The sequence below is a fragment of the Bactrocera neohumeralis genome, chromosome 3 (assembly GCF_024586455.1).
Source record: "Bactrocera neohumeralis isolate Rockhampton chromosome 3, APGP_CSIRO_Bneo_wtdbg2-racon-allhic-juicebox.fasta_v2, whole genome shotgun sequence".
In the NCBI taxonomy this organism is placed as follows: Eukaryota; Metazoa; Arthropoda; class Insecta; order Diptera; family Tephritidae; genus Bactrocera; species Bactrocera neohumeralis.
The window spans coordinates 8,664,532-8,685,650 of record NC_065920.1 but is presented as its reverse complement, the minus strand read 5'-3'; the positions used below and the strand labels follow the sequence as shown (position 1 = coordinate 8,685,650).

Sequence of the window (21,119 nt, the reverse complement as noted above, 5' to 3'; positions counted from 1 at the left end):
TGTGTATGTATATCTGTGGCATTCGCGTTTCATTCGCTCACAGTCAGTTGAAAGCTTAGAAATTACACATAATTGCTCGACCCAGCAACGAGATTGAATTGAAAGTATAACTTTTGGCTGACATTAATTAACGATTCCGTCTTTCAAGTTGCGGAAATATGTCGGGAAAGGCGGAAACGTGTGGTTGTGTGTGTCTGTTTCTGGCTTAGTGGTCTAACAAATGTCAACTGCGATTTGATTAATTGTAGAGCGCAAAGTTTTGGACACAAAATTGTGAAAAAGACCAACAAATGTGATGACTGATTTATTTAGAAGACAAGCATTAAGCAAGCACTTTTAATGTTGGCGAAAGTGTTTATAAGTCAATGCTTAAATTTTTACTTTATTTTTTTAATAGAAAATATAGCGTTTCATTATGGGCGCTTATATTTTACTTAAATACTTTCTAGAAAATAGTTTTGCCGCAAAATGTAGGCAATCTTTTTTATAGCTAATATGTTAAGGGGTTATTCTAGTCTAGAACCATATATTTCAGGTATTTTTTGAAGTGTCGTGAAAAGGATAATTAATATTTCAACTATACCTTTTTCTATTAATAATTAAGTAGCACTACACTGGTATAGGACAAATAAAACAATTGTAAAAATTTCAAAAAAAATGGCAGCTGATAAATTGGAGGTTTCTAAAAATGGTCACATGACCACAACCTCAACCCTCCACGCATTCGTCAATAGAAACTGGAAAAGAAGAAAATTATATCTAGAATACGGTCGCAATGTCTGGAACTATGGAAAAATTTTAAAAACTTCTTTCACGATATTACGACTGCCTGAAAAAATCACTTTTGTAACCCTTTTTTCGACACTTTCGTTTTTTTTTTTTTAATAGTAAACATGCAAATTTGAGGATAGACGAGCTCCAGATACACACAACTGTATAAAGAGAACTCTCTTTTTTAAATTTGTAGGTAAATCGATCCAGTAGAACCTGAGAAAACGTGGGTATGATTTTGAAAAAGATGGTTTCGTGAAATGCACGTCCTTTAACCGAACCAGTTTGAATGCTGGGTCAGCAAAATTCCTTTGAAATATATTTTGAGAAATAATTTGAATTTTGAAAAATTCGCTTGTAGACATATTCTTGAATAGTTGAACTTTGAAAATGTAAAATAAAAATATTATTTCTAGACTAAAATGCCCCTTTATAAATTGAACTAGCATAAAACTTATAAAATGTGGCCTACAGTAAGGCGCTTTAATAGCTATTATGTGAATAATAAATATTAAAAATCAAATCTGAACATTGACATTCACTATAATATTAATAACAAATTTATTAAAAACCCTCACACTTAATATATTAAATAGGTTTATGAAATTTTACAGTTCAAAAAATATTCACTCGCCAGAAATGAAGTCTTAATCTACTTGCTTGATTCTTATTTTAGTTTCGTCTCAATTTTTTAAAGTAACCGAACCGCTTCACAAGCTATGCATAGTTTTTTCGGTAAAAAAAATCGCCAAAAAAACGTTGCCTACATTTAGGAGCGCTTGCTTGTAATATTCGTTATCAGCATTTACATAGATTTTCTTATTTTTCATTCACGAATAACAGCTTAGATCACTGCTAAAATAAATACCTTATTAACTGTTGATAATTTTCGAGCCATGTGTTTGATGTAACGGTTAGCTACTCCCCGCAGGATTGTAAGGATTATATAAGTTATCATCGAGGTCAACCAACGGTAGATTCAGGAAAAGTGCTGTTTCGAGGTGGTCGTACCATTGGGAGAGGAATGTGTGATGTTAGGTTTAGCAAGACATGCAAAGAGGTAGTTAGTGTCATACGGAGACTCGTCATTTGATATATCAGGGTCGATTCTGGATAGGTTGCAGTTCAAGCTGCTACAGTATTCAGAACAAACCTGCGCAAGGGTCACTCTAATTTGGAATGTTATTTTACTCCAATAACGCCATTCACAAAGAGGGAATCGAGGTATCAATGGCTTCACTGCCAATGGCTCCACTGCTAATGGCGGTTAGTCTGAAGTTTGTTGCGTCCGAAGTCTGGTGAGCGTATTGTTTTCCGTCGTCGACGAAGTTGAAGAAGGACCTCTTGATGCTCCTATGAGGCGGTTTCGCTACTAGGGTGACTGCAGGAATGATTTCTGCAATAGCAGAATATACCTGGGGAGGAGTTCATTAAGCTTCTTAACTGGAAGCATGCCGGCCTCGCTGTGCAGATGTTCAATGGGAGACATCAAGCGACTTCCCGTTGTGGTCTGGAGTGCAGTGTTTTGACATACCTGTGTTTCTGTGTTTCACTGCATCCATGAGGGCATCTTCTCCTGCACCTAAGCTCACTGGGGTCAGTTGAAGAAACGCGACATTTTCCGCAATTATTAGTAAATTTTTTTATGAACTTAGGCTAAAAATACTTTTTGTAGGAGCGAACTAACTACTCTCTGATGCCAAGATTAGAATGTCTCGATCTTACTAGTACCACAAAGAGAAAACTATCTATTACAAAGTAAATCCGAATCTACTTATTTTATCCCTATTTAAGTTTCGTGTTAATGTTAATATGTAACCGGCACCATTTCACCAATTATATATTAGTTTTTCTGACATTAAAAAAAACGTTGCCTACATTTAGGATGATGATTAATAAATAAGAAAAATAGAATCCCTAAAAACTGTTGCTTATTTTGGAAGCATCTTCCATTTTGCCTAAGCTCATAGAGGCTAGTTGGAAACATGCTCATTTAACTAATATATATTTTTAGAGTAAATTGAAACACATTTTTCAAAAGAGCAAACTATTTATTGTCTGATGCCAAGAGCAGAGCGTCTTGATGTGACAAGTACAGCAAACAAAAATATAACAAAAACATTTTCTATATTCTTCTATCCTAGACGCATGATAAAGCAGACTCCACTTTAAACTTTCAATAAATATAGTTGAAGACTCACACACGTCGATATCATTTACACTCATTCACACTTATTACACATATTCATATAAACTTCCGCTTTAAAACGCCTGCTACCACATACTCAATATTGAACACTAAGTATGCACTTTCACCAACCAGTCGTGCATAACCCAGTCACACTACACCCAAGCGGCAAAGCTGCTCTCACGACACTCTACGCTCTTCAGCGCCGCTTCCAATTGTCTGGTATGCCCGGCATTTCTTAATCGTCTCTTATATCATTTATTTGCGTCTAATCCTTCATCTTCCCAGCGCCGGCAGCATTTTTCGCATTCTCATCCACACACTGCTTACCACCCACACAATTTATTTAAACATATTTCAACTGCAATAAAAACTATTTTCTTTTCTCCATCTTTTTTTACTTTCTTTCGAACAGTGCTGCGCGACGAATTCCGTCTGGAGCCGCAGAATACACGCATAGCACAGGGTGACACAGCGCTGCTGGAATGTGCCGCACCACGTGGCATCCCCGAGCCGGCGGTGTCATGGAAGAAAGGTGGCCAGAAATTGGATTTGGATAGCACGAAGCGTATACGCATCGTCGACGGTGGCAATTTAGCCATACAGGATGCACGTCAAAGTGATGAGGGTCAATATCAATGCATTGCCAAGAATCCTGTGGGCGTACGGGAATCTGTGTTGGCGACGCTCAAAGTGCATGGTGAGTGAGGCAAATGGAAAGCATAATATTTTCTTTTCTTTTTTTATGCACACACGTGATACTAGCTAACAGACACATATATATGTATATATGTATGTATGTGTGCGTGTGTGGCAAACGTCTTACGTGCTCGTAAGCTAGTGTCAGTCCGTTGGTGTTGGCTCCGTTTTGCAGGCAATTTACACAGCTGATTGGCAGCGAAATTGACTTGGCAACTGACAACTGGCAGCTAGCTATACACCGACTTGGTTGGCTGACCAATGTGTCATGTATGGCACACACACACACATACCATACAATCGCCTACCTGCATACATATGGTACATATCTGTTGGCCACAAACACGGTCTCCATGATTAAATCGTAAATTTCTGCTGAATTTGCTCCACTTTCGTAGGCGTTTGCCTTTCTCAGAATTCAGTCATTTTTTATTCCTGCTTGCCTAATTCGTATTTATAGCCACTTCGATTTATTTGCTACCTCGTTATTGTTTTTGTATTTTCCGTTGTTTATCGTTCCAGTGAAACCATTTATCATACGTGGCCCACATGATCAAACGGTGTTGGAGGGCTCATCGGTGACGTTTCCTTGTCGCGTTGGCGGCGATCCAATGCCAGATGTTTTATGGTTGCGCACAGCATCCGGCGGAAATATGCCATTGGGTAAGTGGAATTATGACTCTGTGAAATGTGTGTTGCATACGTGTCTATCCTTATTTTGGGTAGAAGTGGGTTTTATGTGGCTTAAAGCTTGGTTGGTGAATTGAAGTAATTTAAATGCAAACTTTGGTAAGATCGATTTTGCTAGATTACTTTATAGTGATGTCTTTTTTTCCCACATGGTACACGGAAGATTTTCCGCACTAAGTCTTGCCTAAAGTGTAAGCTAGGTTAGCTGTTTGAGTAAGAGTTCTACTTTCGATTTGTTTACAGCCTCATTATGACCAGCTCATTAAGAGAGTCTTATTATATAGCACTTATCATATAGAGACAGTTTCAGAGAACTATTCACTTCAAAGGATTTCGTTCATAGAAGCTAGGGTGTTAAAAAAGTACAAATCAGAGCCCTACAGAATGGTCGAGTTTACGTTATTTAATATAAAGAAAACCAGTATATGAAATGTTTCATAAGTACACTTGAGCTCTTCGTTCGCGATAACTAAATGGGTTGTTGCTCTACGTATGATGGTGACGGATTCAATGTTTTATAGTAAGCCCCGCATAATATTTCTAAGAAGTAGCTCATTTAAGAGCATTATCTTCTTCAAGTCGATTTCTATCCTTATATGTAATAAATTTTTGCCTTAAAAACAAAGACTCCCGAGGACAGAAATCCGTATACGTAGTAACGATTAAGCTTCTCAAAGAACCAGCAGGACAGAAAAAGTGAGTGCACTAAAATATCAATACTTCATTAGTAGTTTTAGTTACATTATAGATTCTCAGAAGGAATCTAAAAAAAAGTGATTGTCATAAGCGTCCATAAATTTCCTGGCTTATATAAGAAACCACCCTTTGTGTTGGACTTGTCAAAAGCCTTTGACACTGTCAATCATAAAAGGCTCCTAGAGGACATCGAAAAATCCACGCTACCTCTAGAGCTGAAGAGCTGGGATATGAACTGTCTTATCTGAGCAGTCAGCAAACATCCGTACTGTTTCGAGGACAAATCTCTTAATAAAGATGAGTTAAAAAAGCGGCTAAAGAGGGTAGTGTCCTCTCTCTGCTAATGTGTAACTTTTATACTTCGAAACTCCCTCAACCACCAGAGGAAATTTCTATCAAACGCAGATGATTTTAAGTTATTGACGTCATGCGAAGGATTTGATTTCATGTATGCGAAAGTAAACAGCTACCAATCCGATCTTAAACTCTTCTTTCCTGCAAGGAGCTTGAAGGCCCTCCCCCACCAAATCCACTGGACAAAACAATACAGAGCAGAGGAGCAATATCACAATTGACGGCGAGAAAAACGCGACTGTCAGAAACCCTAAGATTTTAGGTATTACATTCGATAGCCTGTGTTTTTTCACTCCTTCCGGTCAAGGAACATAATGCAACCCATTCCAAGCAGCCAAGCAGTTTCTTCTGCGAAAACACCCCTGCAGTCATCTGCTTGAAACAGAGCCGCGTCTAGCAACATCAAAAGGTCTTATCTTGAATACTTCAACGATATCGAGCAGTATGGCGATCGGACTGCAGACGCAACAAACTTTAGACACGGACTGGCCGCCATTCAAAGCGGAGCCAACAGCACCGACTCCTTTCAGTGAATGCCGAATTTAGAGTCAAACCACCACTCACTGGAGAGGAAGAGCTCGAGATACCCAGAGAATCTAAAGAGATCGTTGTGTAACTTCATTCTGAATATTGAAGCAGTTTAAACTCCTACCTTTCCAGAATATACATATTACTTATACACCACATTTTTGTACAGCATGCAATGCGTACTCGATCACTCTAACTCTTTGAATGCCCAGCAAAACGCACTTATCAAAAACCCTTCTCACTATGGTCCAACCCCTTCGAAACAGAAAGTTTTCTGATCCTAGCGTAAGATAACTTCGTCGTGAAACAACCCGAATCTTGCCACCCAAACAGTAGCTAGATAATAACAACAAAAAACTAAAATATTTGAAATATTAATTTAAATGCTTTCCTTCTTCCGCAAAAACTAACCTAAACTTGTTGCGTTCCTTTCTACAGATCGCGTTAGTGTGCTTGAAGATCGCAGCTTGCGTCTAGAGCGCGTTACAATTGCGGATGAAGGTGAATACAGTTGCGAAGCTGATAATGTGGTCGGTGCGATCTCCGCCATGGGCACGCTGACCGTGTTTGGTAAGTAGAGCTCGCTCCATTTAAACCATAATAAAAAGTAGTTGCTAGCAAATAAATAGTTTACCTACGCACACAATATTTAAGCTAATTCATTTGTTCATTACTATTCCGCTAACCCGCAAAAACAATATTTTGCACTAACGAAACCTTATACCCGAAATGTTCGCCTGCAAACAGCACCTCCCAAATTCATACAGCGTCCAATAAGTAAATCCATTGAACTGGGCGCCGATACTTCGTTCGAATGCCGGGCAAGTGGCAATCCGCGCCCCACACTCTTCTGGACTATTAAAAATAACCGCACAATCGTATTTCCGGGCGCGCCACCACTAGATCGATTTCAAAGCATTAACACCGAGGAGGGCCACTCAATATTGACGCTGACGAATTTCCAACGCACCGACCGCGATTTGGTTGTGGTTTGTAATGCCATGAATGAGGTTGCAACAATAACGGCACGCGCACAGCTAACACTCGACTCGCAAGAGGACCGCCCACCGCCCATTATAATTGCCGGCCCGGTTAATCAGACGCTACCCGTCAAATCATTAGCCACATTACAGTGCAAGGCCATTGGATTGCCGAATCCGACTATTTCCTGGTATCGCGACGGCATACCCGTGCATCCGAATGCTAAAGTGAACATCACAGCGGCCGGCGATTTGATAATTTCCGATTTGGACCGCAAAGAAGATCAGGGTTTATACACATGTGTAGCGAGCAGTCGTACGGGCAAGTCCACATGGAGCGGTTATCTGCGCATCGAAGTGCCCACCAATCCGAATATTAAATTCTATCGTGCACCCGAACAAACCAAATGTCCCAATGCACCCGGTCAACCCACCATATTGAATGCATCCGCCAATGCGCTCACTATTGTCTGGCCAACTAGCGACAAGGCGGGCGCCTCACCACTACTCGGCTACACGGTCGAGATGTATTCAACGAATAAAAGTAAGACGTGGATACCGATAGCGGCACGCTTGACTGAACCCATTTTCACGGTTGAAGGCCTTAGTGGCGGTGCGGCGTACATGTTTATTGTGCGCGCTGAGAATGCACACGGTTTCTCGCCGCCCAGCCCCATTTCGGAGCCAATTACGGCGGGCAAATTGCTCGGTGCCGGCGACGGTGGCGTTGTTGGTGGTGTCGGCGCAGGCGGTACAGCCACTTCGGAGCTGCTGCTCAATGAAGCGGAAGCTGTGCTGCAGACCAACGATTTGGTCGAACTACTCGAGGCCAATGCCACCGATGCGACGACGGTGCGACTCGCTTGGGACATTGACAGCGGTCAGTACATTGAGGGCTTCTACATTTACGCGCGTGAACTACACTCGGCCGAATACAAAATGATGACCATATTGAATGCGGGTAGCGGCGCGTCGGCGTGCACTGTCAATGGACTGGAGAAGGCGAGCATGTATGAGTTTTTTCTTGTGCCATTTTTCAAGAGCATCGTAGGCAAACCGTCCAATTCGAAACGTGTGCGCACCATGGAAGATGGTAAGTAGCAAATGCGAGAAAATTGAAAGTGGGGTACCTACATATGTACATAGTCAGTGAATTTTAACGATGCTGTCCCAATGTGGCAGTGTAGCAGTTTGTAGTTTGTGTGTGAGTGTATATGCGCCTTGAAGTATGTGTAAGGGACTTTTGTCCACTTTAGGGTTTTATGTGCTCGATACTTGATTAGGTTCACATTCACATACCAAAACAATGGTCAGAACAAAAGCAGAAAACTGTACACCTATAGTTACAGCGCCAGGAAATAAAAGGCAGACGCACACAAACACATTTTCACTGACACAAAATGCTCCCAATTGTGTGCTGTGATTGTCTTTTTGGTCACAGCAGCTTTAGTTGAGTGATTTATGGCCAAAAGTGACACCGCTCTGAACGGCAATTTTCATTTAAAATCGACGAACACCAGCCACCTATTAAAATTGGATCGAGCGACTGGCCATGTAGGAAATATTTAATGAGTTGAGGTACCTTTTTGCTACAGGAGATTACAGGAGGATAACTGAAAGGAGTTGAGTTGAATACTATTACTTATTTAGTATATACTTTCTTAGCTCTTTGATATAGGATTGAAAGAGTAGAGGCTTATAGGATTAGAGATTAGAATACCACAAATGCTTTTGGATAGTTGTTTACACTTTAACTGAAATAATAACAGTTATATTTCGGGTAGTATTTCTAGATATATCAGTTTTCGTATTAAAATTTAAGTTGTTTAATCTACAATGACTTATTGTAGGCTCCATTTTCATATATCACACTTAAAAGTTATAATCAAAGTTTTGGCTCACTTGTTAGAGAAATTTTGAAGACCTATTAAAGTCAGGAAAGATGAAGTCGAAGCATTTCGAATTTCCTGGACTGCCTAAACTAAAGAGTATTTTGGGATTATCTAGACGCTGCGCTAGACTCGCAAATTATAGGTTTAATGATACTTCGAGATAAAAAAATGAACTCCGTACCCGGAATGGTTCTAGATACGACTGACATTTTTCATAACTAACAATTTTGTGTGCCTCTATAATGAGAAATTTGTCTTAGTTCTCAAGTCTACAGGCTTTTTCTTTAGAAATATTGGACGATATTCGATGTAGAAGGCGGGATTCCCTTATAAGGCCGTACGCAGCATTCCTTCACGATTTTCGATTCGTCGATATACTTTTACATTCATATTTGATTAGTCTCGGAGTCATCCTCAATTCTTGATTTTCGATTATCAACAGATTGGGTTATATTGGGTTATGCTGGAAGTTCATTTTAATTTGAGACTGAAGTATTCGTCGTACAGAAAGCCAACTCGTTTGGTGAACTTTCAAATCGACATAATATCTAATTTTGATACTTCGCCTAGGCCCTTGAACTACGAAACTCCATTTTTCTAAAGTGAATTCTTGATAACGCTGGACAGAAGCATATAAGGTGTTCCAGCATCATGTGACTTCCCTGTATTTTCTCTATGTATCGTCGTTACTTATGTTCATCTGGCTCGTTTGTGTTGCCAGTAGGTTGTGACCTGTCTTTTAGCCAACAACCGTTCTTTATACCTTTCAAGTCCAATTGCACGCGTATTTTTATTCGGGGATCTCACAGATGTTTTTGATGATCTTAAATATCTTTGAGGCATTCCACATCGCCTTGATTTGTTTGTCAGCCCTCTCAGATTCAGTGTATATATCTTTTACTTACTTCGGCTTTTCCTGTACTGGTTCGTTAGCCAGACGGATGGCACTTTTGGCAATTCCAACAGCTATTCTCTTTCCCATAATTCCAGTGGCTTGGGGAACTCTTAGCCCCGAAAATACCCGTTTTATATGCTCAAAAAAGTTATAAATGACAATAACAGATCATAGGTTTTAGAGCTCATCGCTCCAAGCAAAAATCTCAAGCAAATTCTTTCATTTCCGTCATCTCTCACTGATAAAAAAAGACCCTCTTAAACTCCATAAAGCATAATTGTACAAAAAATCTCATGTATGATCCCCGAAATTTGGAAAAGGGAGCAGCTATATACGTATTAGGTATATTTATAAAAATTTACAATTATTTATTTATAAACTAATCCGTAGCTGTCTTATAAAGAACACAGAGCTTCTATAGCGCTTAATCTAAATAAAATTTCCCTAAATATTTTTCGTTTATTTTTTTCCAAATTTTCGCTACTGGGTCATACACAACCCACACCTACACACCGCACAACACAACAGCACCACACGCTTTAGTACACTTTTGCTCCGCATTAGATTGCTGCCACTTAACATGGGTCACTGAGTACCCCGACCAACTATACATGTACACACACATACATACATACACACACCCGAAGCGATTATATTAAAGCGTCAATTTCATTTGCAGTGCCCGAGTCGCCGCCGCATGCCATGGAGGCCATACAATTCAATCGGACATCGGTGTTCCTCAAATGGCAGCCGCCCTATCCGAATAAGACACGAAATGGTGCGTATAAAATTCAAATAAACACAAGCACAAACCGACACACAAACTGATAGTAAAGGAAGACGAAAATCTCAATGAGGAAATGTGCACAAAGGCACCTTATCTCCTTACCTTTTCGTACAACTCGAGCTGGGTTTGATACCTGGATTCCATATCGTTGACAATTTTCATTTTAGCTTCGAGTAGAAATGAGATTTCTGTTTTCTTTTACCATGCATATTCTAGCATTTTACATGAAACTTTTTTCAAATTCTTCCTTTTTCCATACTTTTCTGCTCCCCTTTCACACGCTTGGTTTTCTTTGCTCCCGTTGCAGGCATTTTAACCAACTACAATGTGCTGGTGAAGGGTCTGGACTCGCACAATACGACACGCATTTTCAAAAATATGACCATCGATGCCGGCTCACCGACATTGCTGTTGGCCAACCTCAGCACCGGCGTTACATATTACATTTCCGTTGCGGCCGCCACCAAGGTGGGTGTGGGCCCATTCAGCAAGCCGGCTGTGCTGCGCATGGATCCACGCACACAATCGCTCGACACCGGCTACACGAGGTATGTATGTGCACGAGTGTGTGTTAAAAGCACCGGGGGACCTAGCACGCACACATCCACACATACACCTGCTGGGTGTGTATGTGCGACATGGGCTTTAGTTGACCAAAGCAAGCGCCAATGGCATCAGACTATTTGCGTCCAAAAATAATATTTTTCACGTCGTTGTTGGTGTTGTTGCTGTTCGTGTTGTTGGTGTTTTTGTTGCTATCGTGTTCCGCAATTACGCTCGCACAGCGCTGTTATTTGTTGTTTAAATGGCCACCAACTAGCCGGCGTGCGAGTTGGGGCGCCCGCCCTTGGGCTGCCGGCAATCAACGCAATCACAACACGACAACAGCAACAAAAACAATAACAGCATAACCATAGGCGACAAAACATCAACAGCATATACAGCGCATATAACAGCAGCAACAACAACAACAACAGCAGACAACATACATGCAACAGCCATAAATCGACAGCAATTTCACTTGTTTCCTGCGCAAATTTGCTGCTGATTAAAGTGAAAATGTAGTGCTGTTGCTGTTGTACTGTATTTGTTGTTATTGCTGACTGAATTTGCTGGTGCTGCTGCCTGCTGGTTATTGGCATCTTTGGCATGTGTCTCCACCCAACGGTGTCGCTTGTTTTCATTCATCCTTTTCACTGGTCTCTAGTACATTAATTTCCATTTTCTCATTTGCCGCACATTATTTCCATCGTTTCTCATCGCTTTTGTTGCTTTCATAGGTATCCCATCAATCGCGACATTGCTGATGATTTTCTAACACAGACTTGGTTCATCATTCTGCTGGGCTCCATTATAGCGTTAATTGTGTTTCTCTTCGGCGCTTTGGTGCTCTTCAAACGCTATCAATTCATTAAGCAAACATCGTTGGGCAGTTTACATGGTGAGTACCGCACACACACACGAACTTTATTTCTCCATATAATAGTTATACTATGTATACACATACGTACTATATATTTTCATATATTGGATACCTGATCCGTTTACCGAGTATGAGGTAATGATAAGCGTAATTGTTTCCTGGAGGTAAAAATATTTTTTCTTGCTTGATAATTGCTTAGAAATTGTTTTTTCATATGACAAAGATAATATTAATTGCTTTCTCAGCTTGTTTGTCCGAATCAAAGCAGTGCGTCAGTCATCTCTACCCTTCGGTATCCAGCGTCAAACATTGTACGACGCTTAGGTTTCTTCTTATAGAGCATTTACTGACACTATGATGCAGAAACTGGTATCGCATTGAGCACTTTTAGAGCTGAAAGCCGTACATCCATTTAAACACTTAAGTCTAGAAAAAATAACCAAACATTTTGAATCACCTGGACTATGTTGATCCTCCAGGTTCAGGCTTTTCAATCCATTTTTCATTTTGCAATATTTTTCGATGATATCACTTAGTTAGGTTAGGTTATTTTCGATGACTAATCCTCAAGATGACACTTGGACTACAATGCATTGTATGTAGTTCTTATTGAATCCATAAAAAGACGTCTTATAAGTCGACAAAGTGGCTTGAGGTCAATACAAACCTTGGACGTTTAATTTCTGTTCTCATCAACTCAGGGTTATAACTCTAAATGTGAGCTCTCAAGTACCTTAATTTCGCAAAGTTAAGACTATAAAGAAGGAAGTATTGATAAATATATTTAAATCTCGTCTTTCTCCAAACAAATGCTCCGGCTGGTACCCGGTAACGGATAGGGCAATGACTTGTTAGAACCGTCCAAACTAGTGAAAAGCTAGAACTTCTGAGTGCAAAGAGCTCACTATATCTCTTGCAATCGACCTTGGGCCAGAAGAGTCTTAAGACAGCGGAAGACCCGATAATGGCTCAGCATTAGTCAAGCTCCTGTGAAACCTATCTATCCAGAAATAGAATAAATAGAGGAAAACACCGACCCGTTCTCATTTTACTGATAGCTTAATGGGACCTTGGCGTCTTTTCTTGTCCACTCCTCAACAGTTGCCTGGGATTCCGCTGTTAACGCGTTGGTCAAGCTCTCTCTCTTCTCTGAAGGAATGTGCATTCCGGAGTATTAAATCTACCGCTAACTATCTATATTCTATATAATATCTTTCCTCGAATAATCAAAGGACTCTTTATAGGATATCAGCTGCCATTGAGCTGCCATTTCATTTAGAAAAAACCACGGTTTGGTGTGGTTTGTGATTCGGCAGAATCATCGGTCCATATTTTTTCAAAAATTATGCCGGTGAAAACGTAACCGTCATCTCGGCAATATTTGGTTTCAACATGACGGCGCCACTTCCCACACAGCGCATCAATCTTGAGATTTATTTAAAGAACAAGAATAATTTCATGTTTTGGGTCGGTCGATGGCCACCAAGATCTTGTAATATCACACCGTCAGATTTTTCATGTTGCGTGGGTTAAAGTCTGAAGTCGAAGTGAATCCTCCTTTGTGGTATTCTGTTTGTCACGTTATACATATTGTAACAGACTCTGGAGACTTTTCTTCTCAATTGTCCACCCATTCAGAAGCACCTCTTGTGAAATGAAAATGACACTAGAATATACATATTTCCGGGCTTTTAGATCAGAATATAGTTCACTGAGGTAGGAAACAATAAGACGAATAAAATATCTACAGTAACAACAATATCTGTTATAGATAATATTGTCAACGGACAATCCATGTCGTATGCAACATGGCCAAATAATGGCTCTCGTATATAAGAGTGCACCAGCTCTTTTAATGAACTGGCACTCTTATAGAATTTTTCGGAAAACAAAATAGCCTTCAACAATTCTCGAACCTTTGACGAACTCATGTTAAAAATATCTGAAAATTAGGTTTATCTAGACAACAATTTTCAAAAAGTAATGGGGGAAGTGGCTAAGAGAACTCATTTCAAAGAAAGTATCTCACATATGTATAACAGCAGGTAGAATTTTTCTTCTTTGAAACCCATTAGTGTTTTACATACCAACATATAATAACTCATAAACCTACTTTCCTAACGAGCTTAATTAATTATTATAAATATTAATAGCCGCTCTAAGCTGTTTTATCGATATAATCAAGCATTTCATCAAATTTCCTTGAAACTTCCTGCTTGTCGATTTGAGACTGTTGCACGAAGTACTTCGCCCACAAATACACAATGTTTTTATACCAAAAATAGTATCTTAAATACCGAATAGAACCCAAAAATAAAACAAAAGCAATAAACATTTTTAGCGCAGTAAAGAAACAAAAGCCCAACAATGCTTAACGAAGCCGATTAGCGATATCCTGGGCTGTAGTCAAGACAGCCACAAGTGTGTAGAAAAAAGGTGGTTCCACCGCCTCCACCATTGCAGGTACATAAATTTGCGAAGTGCAAAAGCAAAGCTGCACAAATTTACGAACAAAGCGCATTGAGAAATGGCGGAGAGGCACGTGAAAATCTCATTAATTATGAGCACAATGAAGGAGAATTTAGAAAAAAAAAAAAGTAAATGCAAATAAAATTATAATAAAGCAAACAAAAGGTACATAAAATGTAGCTTAGCAAATTAGGCGACTTGATTAAGAGCTGCGCATTATCAGCGAAAGGATACAATAACTGTCATTTGCTTAACTACACGCAAATAAATCGCTGATGAGGCGTGAGCGGTTGGAGTAAATGAGTGCAGCAAAGTTTGTTTTTTTGCATTTTATAGGTCTCCTACTTAGCTTTAGTAAAATTAGCGCAAGAAAAAATACGCCAAAGGGTTTAGAGCACGCAAAACATAGATATTTTAGAAGCGCCGCCAGCCGTGTTTCCCACCCTAATGAAGCGATGTGAAGGCATTTGCTATTAACGCTACAACCGCTGAGCGCCTCGAAAGTGCCTTAGGTGCTTCGACGAGTACGAATTCACGAATCCACCAAGGCTTCAGATTTGCACACACATAAATATATAATACATACGTACATATATATTTATCGTATATCTCCGTATATTAATTTTCTTTCATTTCTCCTCCACCATATATGCTTACTCATCCTGCGTTTGCATTTTCTACTTTCTTATTCCAGGCAATCACGCAATCGGTGCGGTGCGCAAATTTCCTACGCTGCCGTTAAATGCCAATGGTGTTTGGATCGATCCGACCGGCGGTGTATGGCGTCAGGCTAGCAATTGCACAACAAAGGACCAACTTCCGGATTACGCACAAGTCACCGGGCAGCAAACGTTGCCATTACCCGATTATGAACGGTGAGTTATAACGCTCTTATTTTGGTAATTTCCAATACAAAAGCCTGCACAGCCACACACCCATACACACACACACATTGGTATATGCAAATGTAATCAAAAGTCGTCAGTTTGCAGGGCGTTATCGCTTGCCTCACCTGCGCGCCCAGCAAATTAGTTATCTATTGTGCAAGCGCAAACAAAACGGCAAAGCGTTGCCTACATTTAGGCGCCCTAGCACAAACGGTTACGAAATGTGCGTGTTGCGAATAATCTAAGCATGGCACTGCTTGTAATGAGCGGTGTGTGTGTTGGTTGCTTTAGCTATAAGCATATATCAATGCTTAGAAGACTTCCTCCTCACTCCACGTTCTTCCTTTAATTACTTTGCTTACTAATTTGCATTTGTGGTTTCACTTGATTTTTAGTTTTTTTTTTTATTATTTTGTGTGGTTTTGGTTTCTTACTTTGCTCCGCGTTGTTATTTTTTTTTTTCTTTTTTTCGATTCCTCCCCTTCCCTTGCAGTTCTTCGCATTTGCTTTAGTTTCGTTATTTATTTCTGCTCTATTTTCACTTCCGATTTTTGCTTCTTTTCGTTAACTCTCCTTTGCCACAACTTTTGAACTATTAACTTCCGCCGATAAGCGTTCGCAAAAGTTTCCGCTTGTAGATATAAAATTAAATGTTATTGCCTTTTGGCTGAAGTTATCTCTTTAATTGTCTTGTTTTTCCAATTTTGTAATTAATTTATGCTTTTTAACTGTGGAACTGAGGATTTAAATAGTTAGCACGGATTTTAGCCGCCATTTATTTGGTCAAAGGTTGTATTTAGCGTATAAATGAAGACATGTACAAAGCTATCAGGTAGTTATCTTTAAAATTAGAGCGGATAGTGTTATGTAACCATTTGCGGACTTATTAGTCACAAGATTTCTCCGTCCATTCCGGTCAAACTCTAGTTGAAGTTGAGGAAAGAGGGATTTCAGTGTCGCAAAATCTCTTCAATTTATCCAAAGGTGAAAGGTGAAAGGTGCGACGTAGAATCGGACATGAGTCAAAAAGGCAGTGGAAGAACTACACAGCTTCGTCTCCTGCTTCCTTTCGTATTCCTTTCATCTTAAAAACGGTATCCTCATTGAGAGATTCCGACCAATCGTCCGCACACCTGAGCAGCTGAAAGAGTCCGTGGTGCTAACCGGCAATTCGGCAGCTAGGAAGTGTCATCTGGTCTTCTCTGACGACTCCTATGGAAACTCCAGGTGTAGTCACTGCATATGTTTCCATATTCTCTGCTCTAGTCACGCACAACTGTTAAACGCTAAACATTGGTTTCTGTTTCGTCTGCGGTCGCTTAACCGAAGGTTAGGGTTTCTTAGTGTTTGATGAAGTCAATGAAACTTCCATGAACCTTACAGTATTACAGACTGGTATTTATTATTTTGAGTTCTTTTCGCCGAGCCCCAGCACATTCACTCTTCTTTTCGTACCATTCAATAATGAACTGCCATCCGGCACACTGTCCGATTTTAAAGTTGGTTTCGTCTCTGTTTCTCTCTCATTTGTTTTTGTATTTCAAGTTTATGTGGCTTTTTACTTACCGCTTAACCGAAGATTGGCCATTGTTTCCTCAACTGAAGCTGCAATTGGGTCGTCCCCTCCGGAACCTTTTGCTCCATGCAAAGGCTTCTATGCTTTTCTGAGTCCCCGGTTGGCGTAAACGAGTTTCCTGACCTGGTGTTGAGAATTGTCCTACCAAGAGTTCTTGTCAGCCTCAGCTTAATTCCTTGTCTCTCAGTTCCTTACAGAAGTTAGCCGTGCTTCTTGAGAGGCTTCTACAATACCAAGAAGGTGGTTCCGTCGGCATCGGTAGTGAGATCCATCCCAACATTTCAACAATAATTTGTATCAGTCCGGCCCAGGGTTCAAATCCAAAACTAAATTCTAGACAAAGCCCCTTTTGATCTAACCTCAATGCTCTTAAGTACAGGATTTGTCCGGAAAGTAATAGGACTGATTTTTTTCCACCGCGACTGTACTTCGGCGAGTGCGCGCACCGGATGGATTCGATAGCGGACGTTCCTAGCTAACGAACGAGCGGCTGGTCAGTTGTCTCCGAGCACCTGAAGAGTCAGGGCAAACATTTTCGCGCGACGTGTTTCTGTGAATGGTGCAATCCCGAAAATGCAGCGTTCGTTAGAGCAAAGGTACGCGATTAAATCGAGACGTTTGATATGATCGAGCAGGCTTACCCGGATATTGCTTTAGCAAAGACAAAGAGGCCGGAAGATTGCCCCTGCACACGCCGGCGTCTTTTCGCCCAAAAAAGGAAAAAATAAGCAAATCCAAAGTGAAAACGATACTCACTCTTTTTTTTTTACATCAAAAGCATCGTCCACCAAGAATTTGTTCCTCCTGGACAAACCGTCAAAGCCAAGTTTTACGTGGAAGTCCTCAAACACAACAACGCCCCTGCTCACACCGCCTTTCTAGTGAACAGCTACCTAACTAAGGCCTGCATCCCAACGCTTCCGCAGCCGCCCTACAGCTCAAATGTGGTCCCCCGGATTTTTATTCGTTTCCTTGCCTGAAAAGGCCGACGAAAGGCAAGCATTTTGTGACGACAGAGGAGATCCAAGCAGCATGCACCTCGGCACTCAAGGCTATTCCAGAGAATGCCTTCCGTGACGCCTTCAATGCGTGGAAATCACAGCGCAGCGCTGCATCGACGCAGAAGGAGCCTATTCTGAAAGTTTTTATAGTAACGATTGATTCAATAAATTTTTTTTAATCCACCCCGTCCTATTACTTTACGGACAAACCCTGTAGTCAGATAATTGCTGATGATAGCATTGAGCATTACGCGAGGTACACTCTACCAACTATCTAGCTTGCATTGGTGGCTTTAAAGTAAGACACCGTTTATATGCGCTTATTTGGAATCAATACTGTTTTATCTTGAATAAGTATCAGCAGAAATTTTATCACAAGTCTACCCTTGACTTCATTATTCACTGCCATGCCAGGGTTGCTTATATTGCGTAGGAAGAAAAAGCAAGTTCTGAATAGTCGCCTCAATTCCAATACATACTCAAGTGTCGATTAGACTAATTAATCAATAAATTTATTAGCCTTAATTAGGAACCTTGATATTTAACCTCGAAATTTCCGGATGCACCACCACTTCTCGTCGAGGAAAGTAATGCCCCAAAAACTAAAACACTCAAAGTCAATGAGTAAACCGCTTATTTCGCCAGCGTATCATATAATTAAAAACCAGCGCTACAGCCGGCAAAACAGCAGCAACGCGCTTGAAATGAAAAAATGCTTCAAAGTCATTAAAGTGTTACACTTGAGCGCATTTTTAGAAAACTGCCGCGAATAACGCGACGAAGAAAGGATGTCGAAAAGTGGAAAGAAATGCAAATCAAATGGCTGCCAGCTGGCATTTTGGCGCAGCGCACGCTGAAGCCCTAAACTTAGTGAAAGCGAAATGAAATGTTTAGGACGCGGCCACGTGTTGTCTGCATACCGTTTTTGAGCGTGCTGTCAGCGATGCAGAAACAATTATAACAACAAGAACACGGCAGCAATAAACAAACAGAAACTCTAGCAATGCACAACAGCACTAACAACAACAGTGTCGGCTATGAAAAAAGCACAAATTATATATATATATATATATATATGTATATATACTTTTTATTTTTTATATTTTACTTTCGCCTCCCAGTCGCCGCTTCCACGCCTGTTGTTAATACCGTCCTGCTATAATGTCTAGCATACTGTCTATCAGCGTTGTTGTTGCTTTAACTGTTTCACAGCCCCACTGCCTGGCTGTGCGCTTCTCAACCGCCGCGCCCGCCCACCTCTTGGCGCGCTTAATGAATTCCCAGCGAGTTGATACCCACCCCTACTCCACCTCTTTAACCAGCTCCATCCACTCCCACTCTCCGCCTTTTGCGTGCTGCCGAAATACACATTGCGTATCCCTTTCGTTGTTGCTTGAAATTGAATGTAGCAAATGAAATGAAAGCGGTAAGGTAAGCAGCTAACGCTTGCAGCCCTGTGCTTGCATTTATTTGTATATTTTTTGTTGCTTTTGTTTTATTTGTGGCCACTGCATTGCGCATTTATTTACCTTATTGCGTTTGCATTGTTTTACATCCCTTTTTTATTTAGTTTATAGCTCCACACCCTTCTCTGCCAATACCTGCTGCTCTGCGCGCTCCCCCACTGCTTGAAACAGACTTCATTTCCGGTGTAGCGCACATATACTTTCACTGGGAAGTTTCATTATATCCGTTTCGCATTTGGCAACGCGCGCGTCACCATTAAATTTATTGCCATCAAAGCCATTAAAATTGTGATTTTTTAATACACTGACTTTTTACACTCCCAATTCTCCTCTGGTCCCTCATGCATCCCTCACTCGCCCGTGTCTCTTTATTGCCGCTTACCTTGCGCTGACTGCTGAACGCTCACTCAACTGCTTTAAAATCTGCTATTATTTCTTGTTAATGACTATTAAAAAATATATACTACCGTTAGCGTAGCGTTTTAACGGTTTTTTAGCATTGATCACGTATTCACATTTTTTCGCATTGATATCCATATAAAAGAAATTCCAATTAAACCGTTTAATTGGCACTTTTACAATCGCGTTTATTGCTGCCATTTTCTATTATTTATGAGCACATCATTTTTTCTATAGTTCAGCACATTTGTTGTTAAAAGTTAAAGTGCATGTTGCTATCTCGCTCGCACCCAAGTTTCTTTCGTTTGTTACCTGTAATTTATGTCAAATGGATATCGGTAATTTATCGGTCGTCCGGTTTATTGACAGCAGAAATAAATACGTGTCCATTCCATCGCTTTTTCTCTGCGTTCTAACGGGTGATTCCAGTAGAGGTAGTTTTTTCCAAAATCCCATTTTGACAGATCACGAGTGAGTAGTGTCAAGCTGTCATGGCTTTTACGCCTGAATAACGTTTATGAAGAAAACACAGGGTCTGTAAAGAATTTGTTTCGCTTGTTTCGCTCTATTTATGGTCAAAATAATCCGCCTACTGAGCATACTATTCGCAATACCATCACCCATTCTTGAAACCCAGCATTCATTATTACACATCCGATCGAATAGACCACGCCCAGAATTCAGCGCCATTCGAAGCAACGCGGACTGACGTATGAAACGACTTGCTGCATTTTACGTCAAGATCTAAAATTAAAAAAGAGGCAAAATACAGCTTCAGCAAGAACTGCAACCGCTCGACCTTTCCAAGCGACATCGCTTCGCTCTTTGCGCGTTTGAAAAGTTCCAAAAAGATCCAACATTTTCGAGCCAAATTTTTTTCAGCCATAAGGCTCTTTTCAAGTTCAACGGGTATGTAAACAAGCGAAATTGACGTATTTGGGATGAAGAACAACCTGAAAAGTTTCAAGAGCTGCCATTTCGTCCAGAATAAACAACGGTTTGGTGTGAGCCGCTGGAAACATCAGTCCATATTTGTTCAAAAATGATGTCGGTAAGAACGAAACCGTCAATTGCAACCGCTAACGCGCCATGAGAACCGACTATTTGATGCTTGAAATTGAAGCTCGTGATCTAGGCAACATTTGGTTTTAACAAGACGGTGGCACTTCCCATACATCGCATCAATCAATGGATTTATTGAGAAAACACTTCGATGAGCAGCTAATTTCACGTTATCGGCCGCTCGATTGGCCATCAAGATCGTGTGATATCACACCGTTACACTTTTAGTCCTGTGTGGATATGTAAAGTCTAAAGTATAAAAGGACAATACCGCTTTAGGCCTTGGAGCAAAACATCAAGCGTGTCATTCGCCAGTTACCAACGACTCGAACTCGAACGAGTCATCAAAAATTGAT

General features: G+C 40.5%; 1 protein-coding gene and 1 long non-coding RNA gene across 2 annotated transcripts in view; one reads left to right on the top strand and one right to left on the bottom strand.

Moving 5' to 3' along the window:
* Window positions 1–21,119, bottom strand: part of LOC126753341 (uncharacterized) — a 288,292-nt gene that overhangs the window by 105,768 nt on the left and 161,405 nt on the right. The gene's annotated exons all lie outside the window — the stretch shown is intronic.
* Window positions 1–21,119, top strand: part of LOC126753324 (roundabout homolog 2) — a 174,920-nt gene that overhangs the window by 148,351 nt on the left and 5,450 nt on the right. The window contains exons 4-11 of the mRNA XM_050464678.1: window positions 3,375–3,659; window positions 4,181–4,321; window positions 6,365–6,496; window positions 6,674–7,999; window positions 10,373–10,471; window positions 10,788–11,028; window positions 11,761–11,921; window positions 15,067–15,247. Of these exons, the coding sequence (XP_050320635.1) occupies window positions 3,375–3,659; window positions 4,181–4,321; window positions 6,365–6,496; window positions 6,674–7,999; window positions 10,373–10,471; window positions 10,788–11,028; window positions 11,761–11,921; window positions 15,067–15,247 (2,566 nt within the window). The remainder of the gene's footprint in view (window positions 1–3,374; window positions 3,660–4,180; window positions 4,322–6,364; window positions 6,497–6,673; window positions 8,000–10,372; window positions 10,472–10,787; window positions 11,029–11,760; window positions 11,922–15,066; window positions 15,248–21,119) is intronic.